Below are 15,172 nucleotides of genomic sequence, written 5' to 3' on the forward strand. Positions count from 1 at the left end.
TTAAAAATCATTTTTAAATGACTACCTCATCTCTGTACTCCACACAAACAATTACAGTGCATTTGGAAAGTATTCAGACCCCTTGACTTTTTCTACATTTTGTTACGTTACAGCCCGAATCAGAAATAGATTTTTTTTTTAAATGTCCTTCATCAATCTACACACAATACTCTATAATTACAAAGCAAAAACATGTATTTATACATTTTGGCAAATGTAAAAAAAATAAACATCTGAAATATCACATTTACATAAGTATTCAGACCCTTTACTAAGTACTTTGTTGAAGCACATTTGGCAGCGATTACAGCCTCACATCTTCTTGGATATGAAGCTACAAGCTTGGCCACCTGTTTTTGGGGCATTTCTCCCATTCTTCTCTGCAGATCCTCTCAAGCTCTGCCAGGTTGGATGGGGAGCGTTGCTGTACAGCTATTTTCAGGTCTCTCCAAGGATGTTTGATCGGGTTCAAGTCCAGGCTTTGGCTGGGCAACTCAAGGACATTCAGAAACTTGTCCCGAAGCCACTCCTGCGTTGTCTTGCCTGTGTGCTTAGGGTCGTTGTCCTGTTGGATAGTGAACTTTTGCCCCCAGTCTGAGGTCATGAGCGCTCTGGAGCAGTTTTTCATCAAGGATCTCCCTGTACTTTGCTCCATTCGTCTTTCCCCTTGATCCTGACTTGTCTCCTAGTCCCTGCCGCTAAAAATCATCCCCACAGCATGTTGCTGCCACAACTATGCTTCACCGTAGGGATGGTGCCAGGTTTTCTCCAGATGTGACGCTTGGCATTCAGGCCAAAGAGTTCAATCTTGGTTTCATCAGACCAGAAAATCTTGTTTCTCATGGTCTGAAAGCTCTTAGGTGCCTTTTGGAAAACTCTAAGCGGGCTGTCATGTGCCTTTTACTGAGGAGTGGCTTCTGTCTGGCCACTCTACCACAAAGGCCTGATTGGTGGAGAGCTGCGGAGGTGGGTGTCTTTCTGAAAGGTTCTCCCATCTCCACATAGGAACTCTGGAGCTCTGTCAGAGTGACCATTGGGTTCTTGGTCACCTCCCTGACCAAGGCTCTTCTCTCCCAATTGCTCAGTTTGGGCAGGCGGCCAGCTCTCGGAAGAGTCTTTGTGGTTCCAAACTTCTTCCATTTAAGAATGATGGAGGCCACTGTGTTCTTAGGGACCTTCAATGCTGCAGACATTTTTTGGTACCCTTCCCCAGATCTGTAACTCGACACAATCCTGTTTCGGAGTTCTACAAACAATTCCTTCGACCTCATGGCTTGTTTTTTGCTCTGACATGCACTGTCAACTGTGGGACCTTATATAGACAGGTGTGTGCCTTTCCAAATCATGTCCAATCAATTGAATTTACCACAGGTGGACTCCAATTAAGTTATAGAAACAGCTCAAGGATGATCAATGGAAACAGGATGCAGCTGAGCTCAATTTCGAGTCATTGCAAAGGGTCTGAATACTTACTTAAATAAGGTATGTCTGTTTGTTTTTTAACACATTAGCAAAAATTTCCAAAAAACCTGTTTTCACTTTGTCGTTATGGGGTACTGTGTGTAGATTGATGAGGAAATAAATATATTTAATCCATTTTAGAAAAAGGCTGTAACGTAACGAAATGTAGAAAAAGTCAAGGGGTCTGAATACTTTCCGAATGCACTGTATTTTTAAGGTCCCACATTCGAGCAGTGAATGACAAACACAGATTCTACCACAAAGACCAGGGAGGTATTCCAATGCCTCACAAAGAAGGGCACCTATTGGTAGATGGGTAAAAAAAAGACATTGAATATCCCTTTGAGCATGGTGAAGTTATTAATTACACTTTGGATAGTGCATCATACACACCCAGTCACTACAAAGACAGGCGTCCTTGTTAACTCAGTTGCTGGACAGGAAGGAAACCACTCAGGGATTTCACCAGACCAACAGTGACTTCAAAACAGTTACAGAGTTTAATAGCTGTGATAGGAGAAAACTGAGGATGGATCAACAACATTGTAGTTACTTCACAATAATAACCTAATTGACAGAGTGAAAAGAACGAAGCTTGTACAGAATCCAAATAATCAAAAAAATCCATTCTGTTTGTGATAAGGCACTAAAGTAAAACTGCAAAAAATGTGGCAAAGAAATGTTTGGGGCAAATCCAACATATCACTGAGTACCACACTTCATATTTTCAAGCATGGTGCTGGCTGCATCATGCTATGGGTAGGCTTGTCATCGGCAAGGACTAGGGAGTTTTTTCTGATAAAAATAAATGGAATATGGCTAAGCACAGGCCAAATCCTAGAGGAAAACCTGATTCAGTCTGCTTTCAAACACAAGGCCAAATGTAATGGCCTTGAATTGGACAAATCATTTTTTGTCGAACAGCTCTCATCCCCGTCGTTCGCTGGAGAAAGAGACAAAGATTTCGCGGAAGGAGATCTGGGTACCTTGTGAGGATCAGGCGACAAGTGGCCTTTGCCATCCATATTGTTAGCCAACATACAATCCCTGGAAAAGAAATGGAATGAACTACAAGCACATATATTCTACCAACGGGACATTAAAAACTGTAATCTTATGTTTCACCGAGTCGTGGCTGAACGACGACATTAATAACATACAGCTGGTGGGTTATAGACTCTATCGGCAGGATAGAACAGCAGCATTTGGTAAGACATGGGGTGGCGGTGTATGTATATTTGCAAACAACAACTGGTGCACGATATCTAAGGAAGTCTCAAGGTTTTTCTCACCTGAGGTAGAGTACTTCATGATAAGCTGTAGACCACACTATCTACCAAGAGAGTTTTCATCTGTATTTTTGTAGCTGTCTACATGCCTCTGTTAGCAATTTATGTTATTCTTAATTACACAAACTCTGAAGCAAATAAGGGGAAGAAAAATAGGTTAATTTGAAAAGGACAAATCAAGATATGCTGAGAGGTACAGTTGAAGTCAGAAGTTTACATACACTTAGGTTGGAGTCATTAAAACTAGTTTTTCAACCACTCCACAAATTTCTTGTTAACAAACCATAGTTTTGGCAAGTCGGTTAGGACAGTTAGGCATGACACACGTAATTTTTCCAAGAATTGTTTACAGACAGATTATTTCACTTATAACTCACTGTATCACAATTCCAGTGGGTCAGAAGTTTACATACACTAAGTTGACTGTGCCTTCAAACAGCTTGGAAAATTCCAGAAAATGATGTCATGGCTTTAGAAGCTTCTGATAGGCTAATTGACATTATTTGAGTCAATTGGAGGTGTACCTGTGGATGTATTTCAAGGTCTACCTTCAAACTCAGTGCCTCTTTGCTTGACATCATGAGAAAATCAAAAGAAATCAGCCAAGACATCAGAAAAATATTGTAGACCTCCACAAGTCTGGTTCATCCTTGGGAGCAATTTCCAAACGCATTAAGATACCACGTTCATCTGTACAAACAATAGTACACAAGTATAAACACCATGGGACCACGTAGCCATCATACCGCTCAGGAAGGAGACGCGTCTCCCAAGAGATGAGCGTTCTTTGGTGCAAAAAGTGCAAATCAATCCCAGAACAATAGGAAAGGACCTTGTGAAGATGCTGGAGGAAACAGGTACAAAAGTATCTATATCCACAGTAAAACGAGTCCTATATCGACATAACCTGAAAGGAAGAAGACACTGATCCAAAACCACCATAAAAAGCCAGACAATTGTTTGCAGCTGCACATGGTGACAAATATCTTACTTTTTGGAGAAATGTCATCTGGTCTGATGAAACAAAAAATAACTGTTTGGCCATAATGACCATCGTTATGTTTGGAGGAAAAAGGAGGAGGCTTGCAAGCCAAAGGACGCCATCCCAATCATGAAGCATGGGGGTGCCAGCATCATGTTGTGGGGGTGCTTTGCTGCAGGAGGGACTGGTACACTTCACCAAACAGATGGCTTCATGAGGTAGGAAAATTATGTGGATATATTGAAGCAACATCTCAAGACATCAGTCAGGAAGTTAAAGCTTGGTCGCAAATGGGTCTTCCAAATGGACAATGACCCCAAGCATACCTCCAAAGTTGTGGAAAATGGCTTAAGGACAACAAACTCAAGGTATTGGAGTGGCCATCACAAGGATGGCAAGGATGCCTACAAACCTGACTCAGTTACACTAGCTCTGTCAGGAGGAATGGGCCAAAATTCCCTTGTGGAGGGGTCCCCAAAACGGTTGACCCAAGTTAAACAATTTAATGGCAATGCTACCAAATACTAATTGTGTGTATGTAAACTTCTGACCCACTGGAAATGTGATGAAAGAAATAAAAGCTGAAATAGATAATTCTCTGCTATTATTCTGACATTTCATACTCTTAAAATAAAGTGGTGATCCTAACTGACCTAAGACATGGAATTTTTACAAGGATTAAATGTTAGGAATTGTGAAAAACTGAGTTTAAATGTATTTGGCTAAGATGTATGTAAACTTCCAACTTCAACTGTAGATGTTCAGTCTCCCCTGTCCTCAGCTTTTCTCAACCGAACAAAGGAACAGGATGCCATTTATAACCCCCCACCCTAGCCTGGGGTTGATCAATCAGAAGTCCTTGCAGTCCAACTGGCCAATGGCCAATGAACAAGTATCCTGCTCCCGACTCAATGTACGGAACATAGCACAAGTAGCACTGAGTTCAGGAGTGACATTCCATAGATTCTAAACAGATGTTGAACTGAAACCCAACTCATATTTACATTTCCCTATTGACCATTAGTACTATATTTAGATATTACTACTCTCGTCCTCTCATCCTCTCAAACTCTCAAACTCTGTGTTGTGTATTTATCCTCAAAATATTCTTTTACCACCACAGACCGATGCTTGCACCAAGACAACACTCAATGAGCTGTATACCACCATAAGCAAACAGGAAAATGCTTAAATCAGTTTTACCTAATTTCTATCAGCATGATAAATGTGCAGCCTGAGGAAAAAAAACTCCAGACCACCTTTACTCAACACATTGAGATGCGTACAAAGCTCTCCCTCGCCCTCCATTTGGCAAATCTGACCATAATTCTATCCTCCTGATTCCTGCTTACAAGCAAAAATTAAAGCAGGAAGCACCAGTGGTCAGATGAAGCAGGTGCTAAACTACAGGACTGTTTTGCTAGCCCAGACTGGAATATGTTCCAGGATTCTTCCGATGGCACCACATCAGTCACTGGCTTCATCAATAAGTGCATCGATGACGTCGTCCCCACAGTGACTGTACGTACATACCCCAACCAGAAGCCATAGATTACAGGCAACATCCGCACTGAGCTAAAGGGTAGAGCTGCCGCTTTCAAGGAGCAGGACTCTAACCCAGAAGCTTATAAGAAATCCCGCTATGCCCTCCGCCGAACCATCAAAGCGTCAATACAGGACTGAGATCGAATCGTACTACACCGGCTCCAACGCTCGTCTGATGTGGCAGGGCTTGCAAACCATTACAGACTACAAAGGGAAGCACAGCCGAGAGCTGCCCAGTGACACAAGCCTACCAGACAAGCTAAATAACTTCACTGCTTGCTTCGAGGCAAGTAACACCGAAACATGCATGAGAGCATCAGCTGTTCTGGATGACTGTGTAATCACACTCTCCGCAGCCAATGTGAGTAAGACCTTGAAAAAGGTCAACATTCACAAGACTGCAGGGCCAGACAGATTACCAGGACGTGTACTCCGAGCATGCGCTGACCAAACTGCAAGTGTCTTCACTGACATTTTCAACCTCTCCCTGTCTGAGTCTGTAATACCAACATGTTTCAAGCAGAACACCATAGTTCTTGTGCCCAAGAACACTAAGGTAACCTGCCTAAATGACTACCAACCCGTAGCACTCACGTCTGTAGCCATGAAGTGCTTTGAAAGGCTGGTCATGGCTCACATCAACACCATTATCCCAGAAACCCTAGACCCATTCCAATTTGCATACCGCCCCCAACATATCCACAGGATACAATCTCTATTGCACTCCACACTGCCCTTTGACACCTGGACAAAAGGAACATCTATATGAGAAATCTATTCATTGACAACAGCTCAGTGTTCAACACCATAGTGCCCTCAAGCTCATCACTAAGCTAAGGACCCTGGGACTAAACACTTCTCTCTCCAACTGGATCCTGGACTTCCTGATGGGCCGCCCCCAGGTGGTAAGGGTAGGTAACAACATATCCACCACGCTAATCCTCAACACGGGGACCCTCAGGGGTGCGTGCTCAGTCCCCTCCTGTACTCCTGATCACCGACAACGATGGGACAGCCTGTAGGGAGGAGGCCAGAGACTTGGCTGTGTTGTGCCAGAACAACAACCTCTCCCTCAACATGATCGAGACAAAGAAGATGATTGTTGACTACAGGAAAAGGAGGACCGAGCACGCCCCCATTCTCATCGACGGGTCTGTAGTGGAGCCGGTCGAGAGTTTCAAGTTCCTTGGTGTCCACATCACCAACAAACTAACATGGTCCAAGCACATCAAGACAGTTATGAAGTGGGCACGACAAAACCTATTCCCTCTCAAGAGACTGAAAAGATTTGGCATGGGCCCTCAGATCCTCAAAAGGTTCTACAGCTGCACCATTGAGACATGATTTGACTGGTTGCAAGGCACTAAAGAGGGTAGTGCGTACGGCCCAGTACACCACTGGGGCAAAGCTTCCTGCCATCCAGGACCTCTATACCAGGCGGTGTCAGAGGAAGGCCCTAAAAATGGTCAAAAACTCCAGCCACCGTAGTCATAGACTGTTCTCTCTGTTACCGCATGGCAAGCGGTACCGGAGTACCAAGTGTAGGTCCAAGAGGCTTCTAAACAGATTCTACCCCCAAGTCACAAAACTCCTGAAAATCTAATCAAATGGCTACCCAGAATATTTGCATTGCCCCCCCTCCCACGCTGCTGCTATTCTCTCTTATGATCTATGCATAGTCACTTTAACTCTACCTGCATGTACATATCACCTCAATTACCTCGACTAAGCGGTGCCCCCGCACATTGACTCTGTACCGGTACCCCTGTATATAGACTCGCTATTGTTATTTTAATGCTGCTCATTAATTATTTGTTACTTTTATTATTATTTTTTGTTGTAGTTATTTTGTTAAAACTGCCTTGTTGGTTAAGGGCTTGTAAGTAAGCATTTCACTGTAAGGTAATGCCTGCTGTATTCGGCACATGTGACAAATAAAATTGGATTTGGTTTGAAAAATACACTGGAGTGGTTTATCAAGACGAAATTGAATGTTCTAGAGTGACCTAGTTACAGTTTTGACTTAAATCAGCTTTGCAATATATGGCAAGACTTGAAAATGGCTGTCTAGCAATGATCAACAACTAACTTGACAGAGCTTGAAGAATAAATAAATAAATAATGTGCAAAGCTCTTAGAGACTTACCCAGAAATACTTACCCAGTAATCACTGCCAAAGGTTATTCTAACATGTATTGACTCAGGGGGTTGAATACTTATCTAATCAAGATATATTAGTGTTTAATTTTTCATAAATGTTTTAAAATAGTTTTTTCTTCCATTTTGACATTACAGTATTTTGTGTAGATCGTTTACAAAAAATGAGAATTAAATCAATTTGAATCCCACTTTGTAACACAACAAAATGTGGAAAAAGTCAAGAGGTATGAATACTTTCTGAAGGCTCTGTCCCAACCCAATAAATGGAGCCCCCATGTTGTTCAACACCTGAGATCCATGAGTGTAAATCAAGTTTTGAGATCATCAACATGATTTATGCAAAGGTACAAGTTACAGTCCTTTCTCAAGACAGGATTTAACCCTATATGGACATGCATGTCTTTGGCTCTGTTCCTTCCCACAGTCAGAGATGATTTATCCACTAATAAGAATGTGACGCCATGGGAGAGGAACCCGTGGCAGGTGTTGAGGCAGTGCAGAGCTACCTATGGAGATGTGAACAGTGTGGGCTACAGTACAGAGACCCTCCACACACCCTGAGTGCCAGAGGACAGAGGTGTTGCTGCAGGTGTCAACATTCCTCATCTCCAACAGCTCTCTCAATTATTGGTGCTACACATGTATGTGGTGAAAAACTAGAAACCTGCCCTTGTATTCATTATCATCTAAAGGTGGTGTTAACAAGATCCCAAGCAATTGCTTACAAGTCAACATGGTTATGACTAGCTCTTGACTCAAGCCAGTGTAAAACGTATTGGCTTTTGTTCCATTGACCTGCGGACCACCTTGTTTATGTGCTGCTACACCTTGGGGAGCTCAGGGCTTTGTCAGACAGTGGTAGTTTTTAACAAGCTATTAGGATGTACCACAGTCATGAGCTAGGCAGAGGCTAGCTGACTGACTACAGGAATGAAACAGAGTTCAAACGCACATCCCCAGTCTCACAGTTACACACATCTCTCTTATCTCTCTCTTACTTACTGAGGCCAGGGAGCCTATTCTGTTCTCTACCTCCATGTGACATGTTCCCTTGTCCACGATTCTTCAAAAATCGTAATGGAATTTGAATCTGAACTTCGGGAACATAATACAGGACTATAGTGTAGATACTGGGAAAATCTGAAACTGAAAACCAAGTTCACCTGTGTTAAATAAGAGACAGAGAGAAATAGTATTGATTAGCTCTGGGCCAACATGAGAGGGGAGAGTGGATCAGGTACGACAGTAAGTGGATTCTGTATCAGAGAATGCAATGAAAACAATAGAAAAGAGAAGCATGTGTACTCAACTTTGTTTTAGCAGAATGCAATGAAGTGGGTGGCATGGTTTGTTTGTGAGTGACTTACTGAATGAGTCAGAGTCTGTGTGCACGTGTATGTTTGACTGAGTGTGTGTGTCTGTGTACAGTACGTGCATACGGTGTGTGTTCCTGTAGAAAGGAATATGAAACAGCAAACAGTATTAGAGAGTCTGCGGGCCTTTTTAACCAGAGCAGGCTCACATTCTCTCCTTCCACTGTCTTTCTTCACTCCATAATAAATTCCATTCACCATAATGTATGTCAACATAATACAATCAAGGCAGCACTAAATCTGCTTCCATCAACTTAAATAAAGAACCATGAAAGCAGTGAGCAGAAAGTATGGCCTGGAATCTATGCTCTGTGGGTAGGCCAACCATAAACTGTGCTACACTGGTAGCCAAGCAGTGAAAAGTACATCTTTAATTCAAATCAATCAAATGTATTTTCCATTACCTTACTGAAGATGTGTTAAGGTAATATTCCTGTGAATCTCAATCCCAGGGTATCTATGATTGTAACTGCATGATTCCCTGGTGAAATCAGTGGTTTCCAGAGGTTGTCTAGCTATATTGTTATTGACTATGTTTTGTTCATTCCATGTGTAACTCTGTGTTGTTGTATGTGTCGAACTGCTATGCTTTATCTTGGCCAGGTCGCAGTTGCAAATGAGAACTTGTTCTCAACTGGCCTACCTGGTTAAATAAAGGTGAAATACATTTTTTAATGTATTTTTTAAATAGCCTATGGCAAGCATGCTCTCCTGTGTAGTAAACACCCAGGCAATTTCATTATCAAATTAGCATTTTGATCAAATTATGTCCTTGTGTCCGCAACGGAGTCCTTTCGCCAACACAAGGCCAGGGGACTTCAACAGTCGTGGATTGGCAGCTAATTGATTCTGGCTCTGAAAAGAAAATCACGAGGAACAAGCTGACAAAATGCTCTTGCTATCCTGTTTAAAATGTTACAGTTTTAGTTTATGCTATCAACATAGTTGTGTTTTTTTTATTTCTAAATGAAGGTATTCACCATACGTTGGCACCTGCTGATGTCCAGTTACTAATAGCCCTAGGCATGAATGGATTGGAGGTTTTATTACATTGTTTTGCATCACCATCATTAACGAGCATCAGAGATTTCAATAGACTGCCTTTCACATTCACAGTGACAACTACTCCACTGTAATATTACCATGAAGTGGGGAAAGAGCCGAGGGAGGTAGAGGGAGGTAGAGGGTAACATGATTGAGTTTGTTTGAGTTGGGCAGGCACATGATCAGATCAGGGAATTACTACACTGTCTGTCTGAGCTCCTCCTGAAATAGACAATGCCTTCTGCAACATATCACCAGCCAGGTACAGTATTGGTAGCTTGGTACTGGGATGTGCTGAGGAAAATGCTTGGTGACATCATCTCACTCAAACAGAATGTGATGTATGTATGGAGAACAGGAGGAGTAAACTCTTAACCTGGTCCTTGATACGCTAATACAACTGCTCCTCCCAGTCCAGCCACTGGTCCCTTTACATGTTGTATTTAATGAATTGAGGTACAGTATAATATTGAGGCAGTGTTATGCTTCGTATACTATAATATGAACAACTGGCAGCAGCAGGTGGGGAGAGTAACTTTATATATGATATACAGTATATAGGATAGTATTCTTACTATCCTATATAGATCAGATCAGGGAGAGTCCCAAGAAAATGTGTGATGAATTGGAAATCAAAAGTTGTGAAGCAACCATCAGACATGCAAGAATCATCCCAATACTCTGTAGTGTCAACAACATCATCTCAGTCATTTCATGTTGCTTGCATAATCTGAGAGAGAAAAGCAGAATGGAATCAAAGTCTCATACTAGCTTCCACAAAACTAATCAGAAACCATCTGCTGCATGGAGCAGTAATTCCAGAGGATTCAGTCAAAAGAATTTGCACTCAGTATAATGTACACTGAGTGTACAAAACATTAGGAACACCTTGCTACTATTGAGTTGCAACCCGTTTTGCCCTCAGAACAGCCTCAATTTGTCAGGGCATGGAAGCTACAAGGTGATGAAATCGTTCCACAGGGATGCTGGCCCATGTTGAATCCAATACTTCCCACAGTTGTGTCAAGTTGGCTGGGTGTCCTTTGGGTGGTGGGCCCTTCTTGATACACACGGGAATCGGTTGAACCCAGCAGCGTTAAATTTCTTGACACAAACCAGTGCGCCTGGCACCTACTACCATACCCCATTCAAAGGCACTTAAATCTTTTGTCTTGCCCATTCAACCTCTGAATGGCACACATACACAATCCATGTCTCAATTGTATCAAGGCTGACAAATAATGATTTAACCTGTCACCTCCGCTTCATGTATATTGATTGAAGAGGATTTAACAAATTACATCATTACATAGCTTTTAACTGGTTTCACTGGGTCAGTCTATGTCATGGAAAGAGCAGGTGTTCCTAATGTTTTGTACACTCAGGGTACTGTATGTCCCAACACACTTAAAATTACTTTCTTAATGGTATCATCATTTCACTATTGTCCTGACGATAATTCACTGATTATTGTTCTCAGTCTGAATGATTCCAATCTGGCATAAAGAGTGCAACTGATAACTCAAAGAATAGTATCAGCTTAAAATGTCTGCCAGCAACATCCCAGCTCTGCCAAATCATGCCCATGTGTTAAGGATGTAATTGAGTGTGATTAAATAAGGAGGGTCAGTGGGAAGAGGGTAGTAGTGAGGCAGTGGAGGCAGGTGACTGGGAGATTAAGAGTATAATTGAACTGATCTCACTTTGCAGCCCATTCACTGCACTTAATTACCCTACTCTCTTGGCACAGACACACTCCACTCTATATGCTGTGTGTGTATCATTGTGTAATGCTTCATTCATTTAATTCCTCAAGTACAGTGTGTAATCAATTGGGTTCATAAACACAGAACAGGGAAGCAGCTGTAAAAGGATGTTTGAGTGCGTCCCATAACAAATATCAGACAGTTTTAGTAATGACTGGTAAAAATAGGTGTCTAGGGTAAGGAGAGGTACAACAATGTCTGTGTCCCCAATGACGCAAAGGGTTTATTCAAATCAACCAAGCAAAGGCTAAATCAAACCAATGTATCAAAGGATGACATAACCAGGTCAAATAATAGGCCTATTTTCCCCATTCAGAGGACAGGACATGGTTATAGAGAAACAGATGTGACTCACGTTGTAGAGCACGGTGGTCCAGCCCTCCATGGTGATGCACTGGAAGACAGTGAGCACAGCAAACAGGATGTTGTCAAACTGGGTGATGCCGTCGTTGGGGCCGATCCAGGTGTCATGGCAGGTGTACTTGTCAGGGCACTTCCTTACCCCACACGGGAACTCTGACTCAGACTTGTCCACCGTCTCATTCTCTGACAGGGGGACAAGAGAGAATGAACTTCCTCAACTGGTTCATAATGACCATATTGAGTCAGAGTCCATTAAATGCTCCGCAGGCTAGGCTGGAGATTTAACAAAAGGATGCAAACCAGAAATCAATCTCACTAATCGTGTTTTTCCAATGAGAGATGGGATGACTTTATAGAAATGTCTCACTTGTGAGAAATGACTCGCATCTACCGGAGATGCATGAATAACTACCACAATATGATGATTATAGTGTAATGCATGACTCAATCAATGAAGTGAGCAGCAGTAGCAACTCTCTGTGTAAAAGTCCTTTCCTGAAAGATGACGTTATTATTATGCTATTTGACTTGTGCAATGTGTCATTATAATAAATTGTCTCTCTAAAGCTAATAGTCAGGTAACTAAGGCCCCCTTGTACAGTGAGGTCCCCACATAACCTTTATGATGACATCATCTGAAACATTACACTACAGCTGCACTATTAGAGCTAGAAACACAAGCATTTCAATGCACCAGCGATAATATCTGCAAATCTTTTTACGCAACCAATAAACCTTTGATATGATTCCAGAACACTCTCCCCTGGCTAGAGTCATGTGACCTAGTCAGCCAATCACAGGCTGTACCTGGTGGGGATCTCAAACCCCCCAACATAGTATGTGCTTTAGTTGGACACAGAGGTGCAGAGAGACAGATCACAAGATCTCACCACCTTAACTACACTCATACTGGATATTTCCTGACCAATGACCCAAGCCCAGCTCAGTTAATCCCTAACATTGTGTCACTGAGTCATCATAATGCTTTAGCAAATGTACATTATACTAGGGGCATTGGTAGACACAATGTAAGTAACCTAATTTATGTCGTTCTGAATGCTTCTGCTGATCCTACAGCTATTGTATGCAGCAATCATGTGTCTACTGTATACACCAGATTCATGCTGTTAGCACTGAGGCTGTGTGCCCTAGTAGGAAGTACACTGTGGGCAGCTTTCCCTACACTAACATAAATAACATGAGAACAGCTACTTCTGCTAAGCTTCCCAGTAAAGCAATGAAAACCAGCAGGCATCCCAGAAAAGTCCTCAAAATAGCCCACACATAACATATGTAGCTTAAGAAACAAGGTTCGTGAAATGAATAACTTGCTAGTAACAGATGACATTCATATTCTGACTATCTTTGAAACTCACTTAGACAATACATTTGATGATACAGCTGTAGCAATACAAGGTTATAACATTTACAGAAAATAAATGCCAGTAGTGGAGGTGTTGCTGTTCATATTCAGAATCACATTCCTGTAAAGATTAGCGAGGATATCATGTTAAATACTGTTGAAGTAATATGGTACAGGTTTATTTGTCTCACCTAAATCCCATTATTGTGGGAAGCTGCTATAGACCACCAAGTGCTAACAATGAGTATCTGGATAATATGTGTGAAATACTTGATAATGTATGTGATATCAACAGAGAGGTATATTTTCTGGGTGATTTAAATATTGACTGGCTTTCATCAAGCTGCCCACTCAAGAAAAAGCTTCAAACTGTTACCAGTGCCTGCAACCTGGTTCAGGCTACCAGTCAACCAACCATGGTAGTTACAAACAGCACAGAAATGAAATCATCAACACGTATTGACAACATCTTTACTAATGCTGCAGAAATGTGCCTGTAAGCAGTATCCAGATCCATCGGATGTAGTGATCACAATATAGTAGCCATATCTAGGGCCTAATATAGTGTATAAGAGATAATATAATATATTTTGTAGTGATTCCTATGTTGTTGATGTAAAGAATATTTGTTGGTCCGTGGTGTGTAATGAGGAGCAACCAGACGCTACATTGACACATTTATGAAATTGCTTATCCCAGTTACTAATAAGCATGCACCCATTAAGAAAATTACTGTAAAAACTGTTACATCCCTGTGGATTGATGAGGAATTGAAACATTTTATGATTGAGAGGGATGAGGCAAAAGGAATGGCAAAATAGTCTGGCTGCACAACCGATTGGAAACGCACTACAAATTGAGAAATCATGTGACTAAACTGAATAAAAAGAAGAAGAAACTACACTATGAAACAAAGATAAATGACATCAAGTAAAATGACACATAGTAAAAAGCTTTTGAGCTCCTTCAATGAAATTTAGGGAAAAAAGGCCAAATCAGCTCCCTCATTCATTCAATCAGATGGCTCATTCATTACAAAACCGACTGATATGCAAAGTACTTTAAAGATTTTTTAATTGGCACGATTAGAAAACTTAGGCATGACAAGCCAGCAACAAATGCTGACACTACATATCCAAGTATATCTGACCAAATTATGAAAGACAAGAATTGTAATTTTGAATTCCGTAAAGTGAGTGTGGAAGAGGTGAAAAAAGTATTGTTGTCTATCAGCAATGACAAGCCACCGGGGTCTGGATGGACAATTACTGAGGATAATAGCGGAAAATATTGCCACACCTATTTTTTTAATTTTTTTATTTTTTATTTAACCTTTATTTAACTTGTCAAGTCAGTTAAGAACCAATTCTTATTGACAATGACGGCCTACCAAAAGGCAAAATGCCTCCTGCGGGGACAGGGGTTGGGGTTAAAAATGTAAAATAAAATATAGGACAAAAATCACATCACGACAGGAGAGACACTACAACACTACATAAAAAGAGACCTAAGACAACAAGAAGGCATGGCAGCAACACATGACAACACAGCATGGTAGCAACACAACATGACAACAACATGGTAGCAACACAAAACATTGTACAAACATTATTGGGCACAGACAACAGCACAAAGGGCAAGAAGGTAGAGACAACAATACATCACGTAAATCAGCCACAACTGTCAGTAAGAGTGTCCATGATTGAGTATTTGAATAAAGAGATGGCGCTAAAATTGTCCAGTTTGAGTGTTTGTTGCAGTTCGTTCCAGTCGCTAGCTACAGCGAACTGAAAAGACGAGCGATCCAGGGATGTGGGTGTTTTGGG

At 41.6% G+C, this 15,172-nt stretch overlaps 1 protein-coding gene across 1 annotated transcript in view; it reads right to left on the reverse strand.

Moving 5' to 3' along the window:
• LOC112260280 (voltage-dependent R-type calcium channel subunit alpha-1E) overlaps nt 1-15,172 on the reverse strand; it is a 92,669-nt gene that overhangs the window by 41,100 nt on the left and 36,397 nt on the right. The window contains exon 5 of the mRNA XM_042327877.1: nt 11,976-12,166. Within this exon, the coding sequence (XP_042183811.1) occupies nt 11,976-12,166 (191 nt within the window). The remainder of the gene's footprint in view (nt 1-11,975; nt 12,167-15,172) is intronic.

Source organism: Oncorhynchus tshawytscha, linkage group LG01 (assembly GCF_018296145.1).
Source record: "Oncorhynchus tshawytscha isolate Ot180627B linkage group LG01, Otsh_v2.0, whole genome shotgun sequence".
NCBI classification, from domain to species: Eukaryota; Metazoa; Chordata; class Actinopteri; order Salmoniformes; family Salmonidae; genus Oncorhynchus; species Oncorhynchus tshawytscha.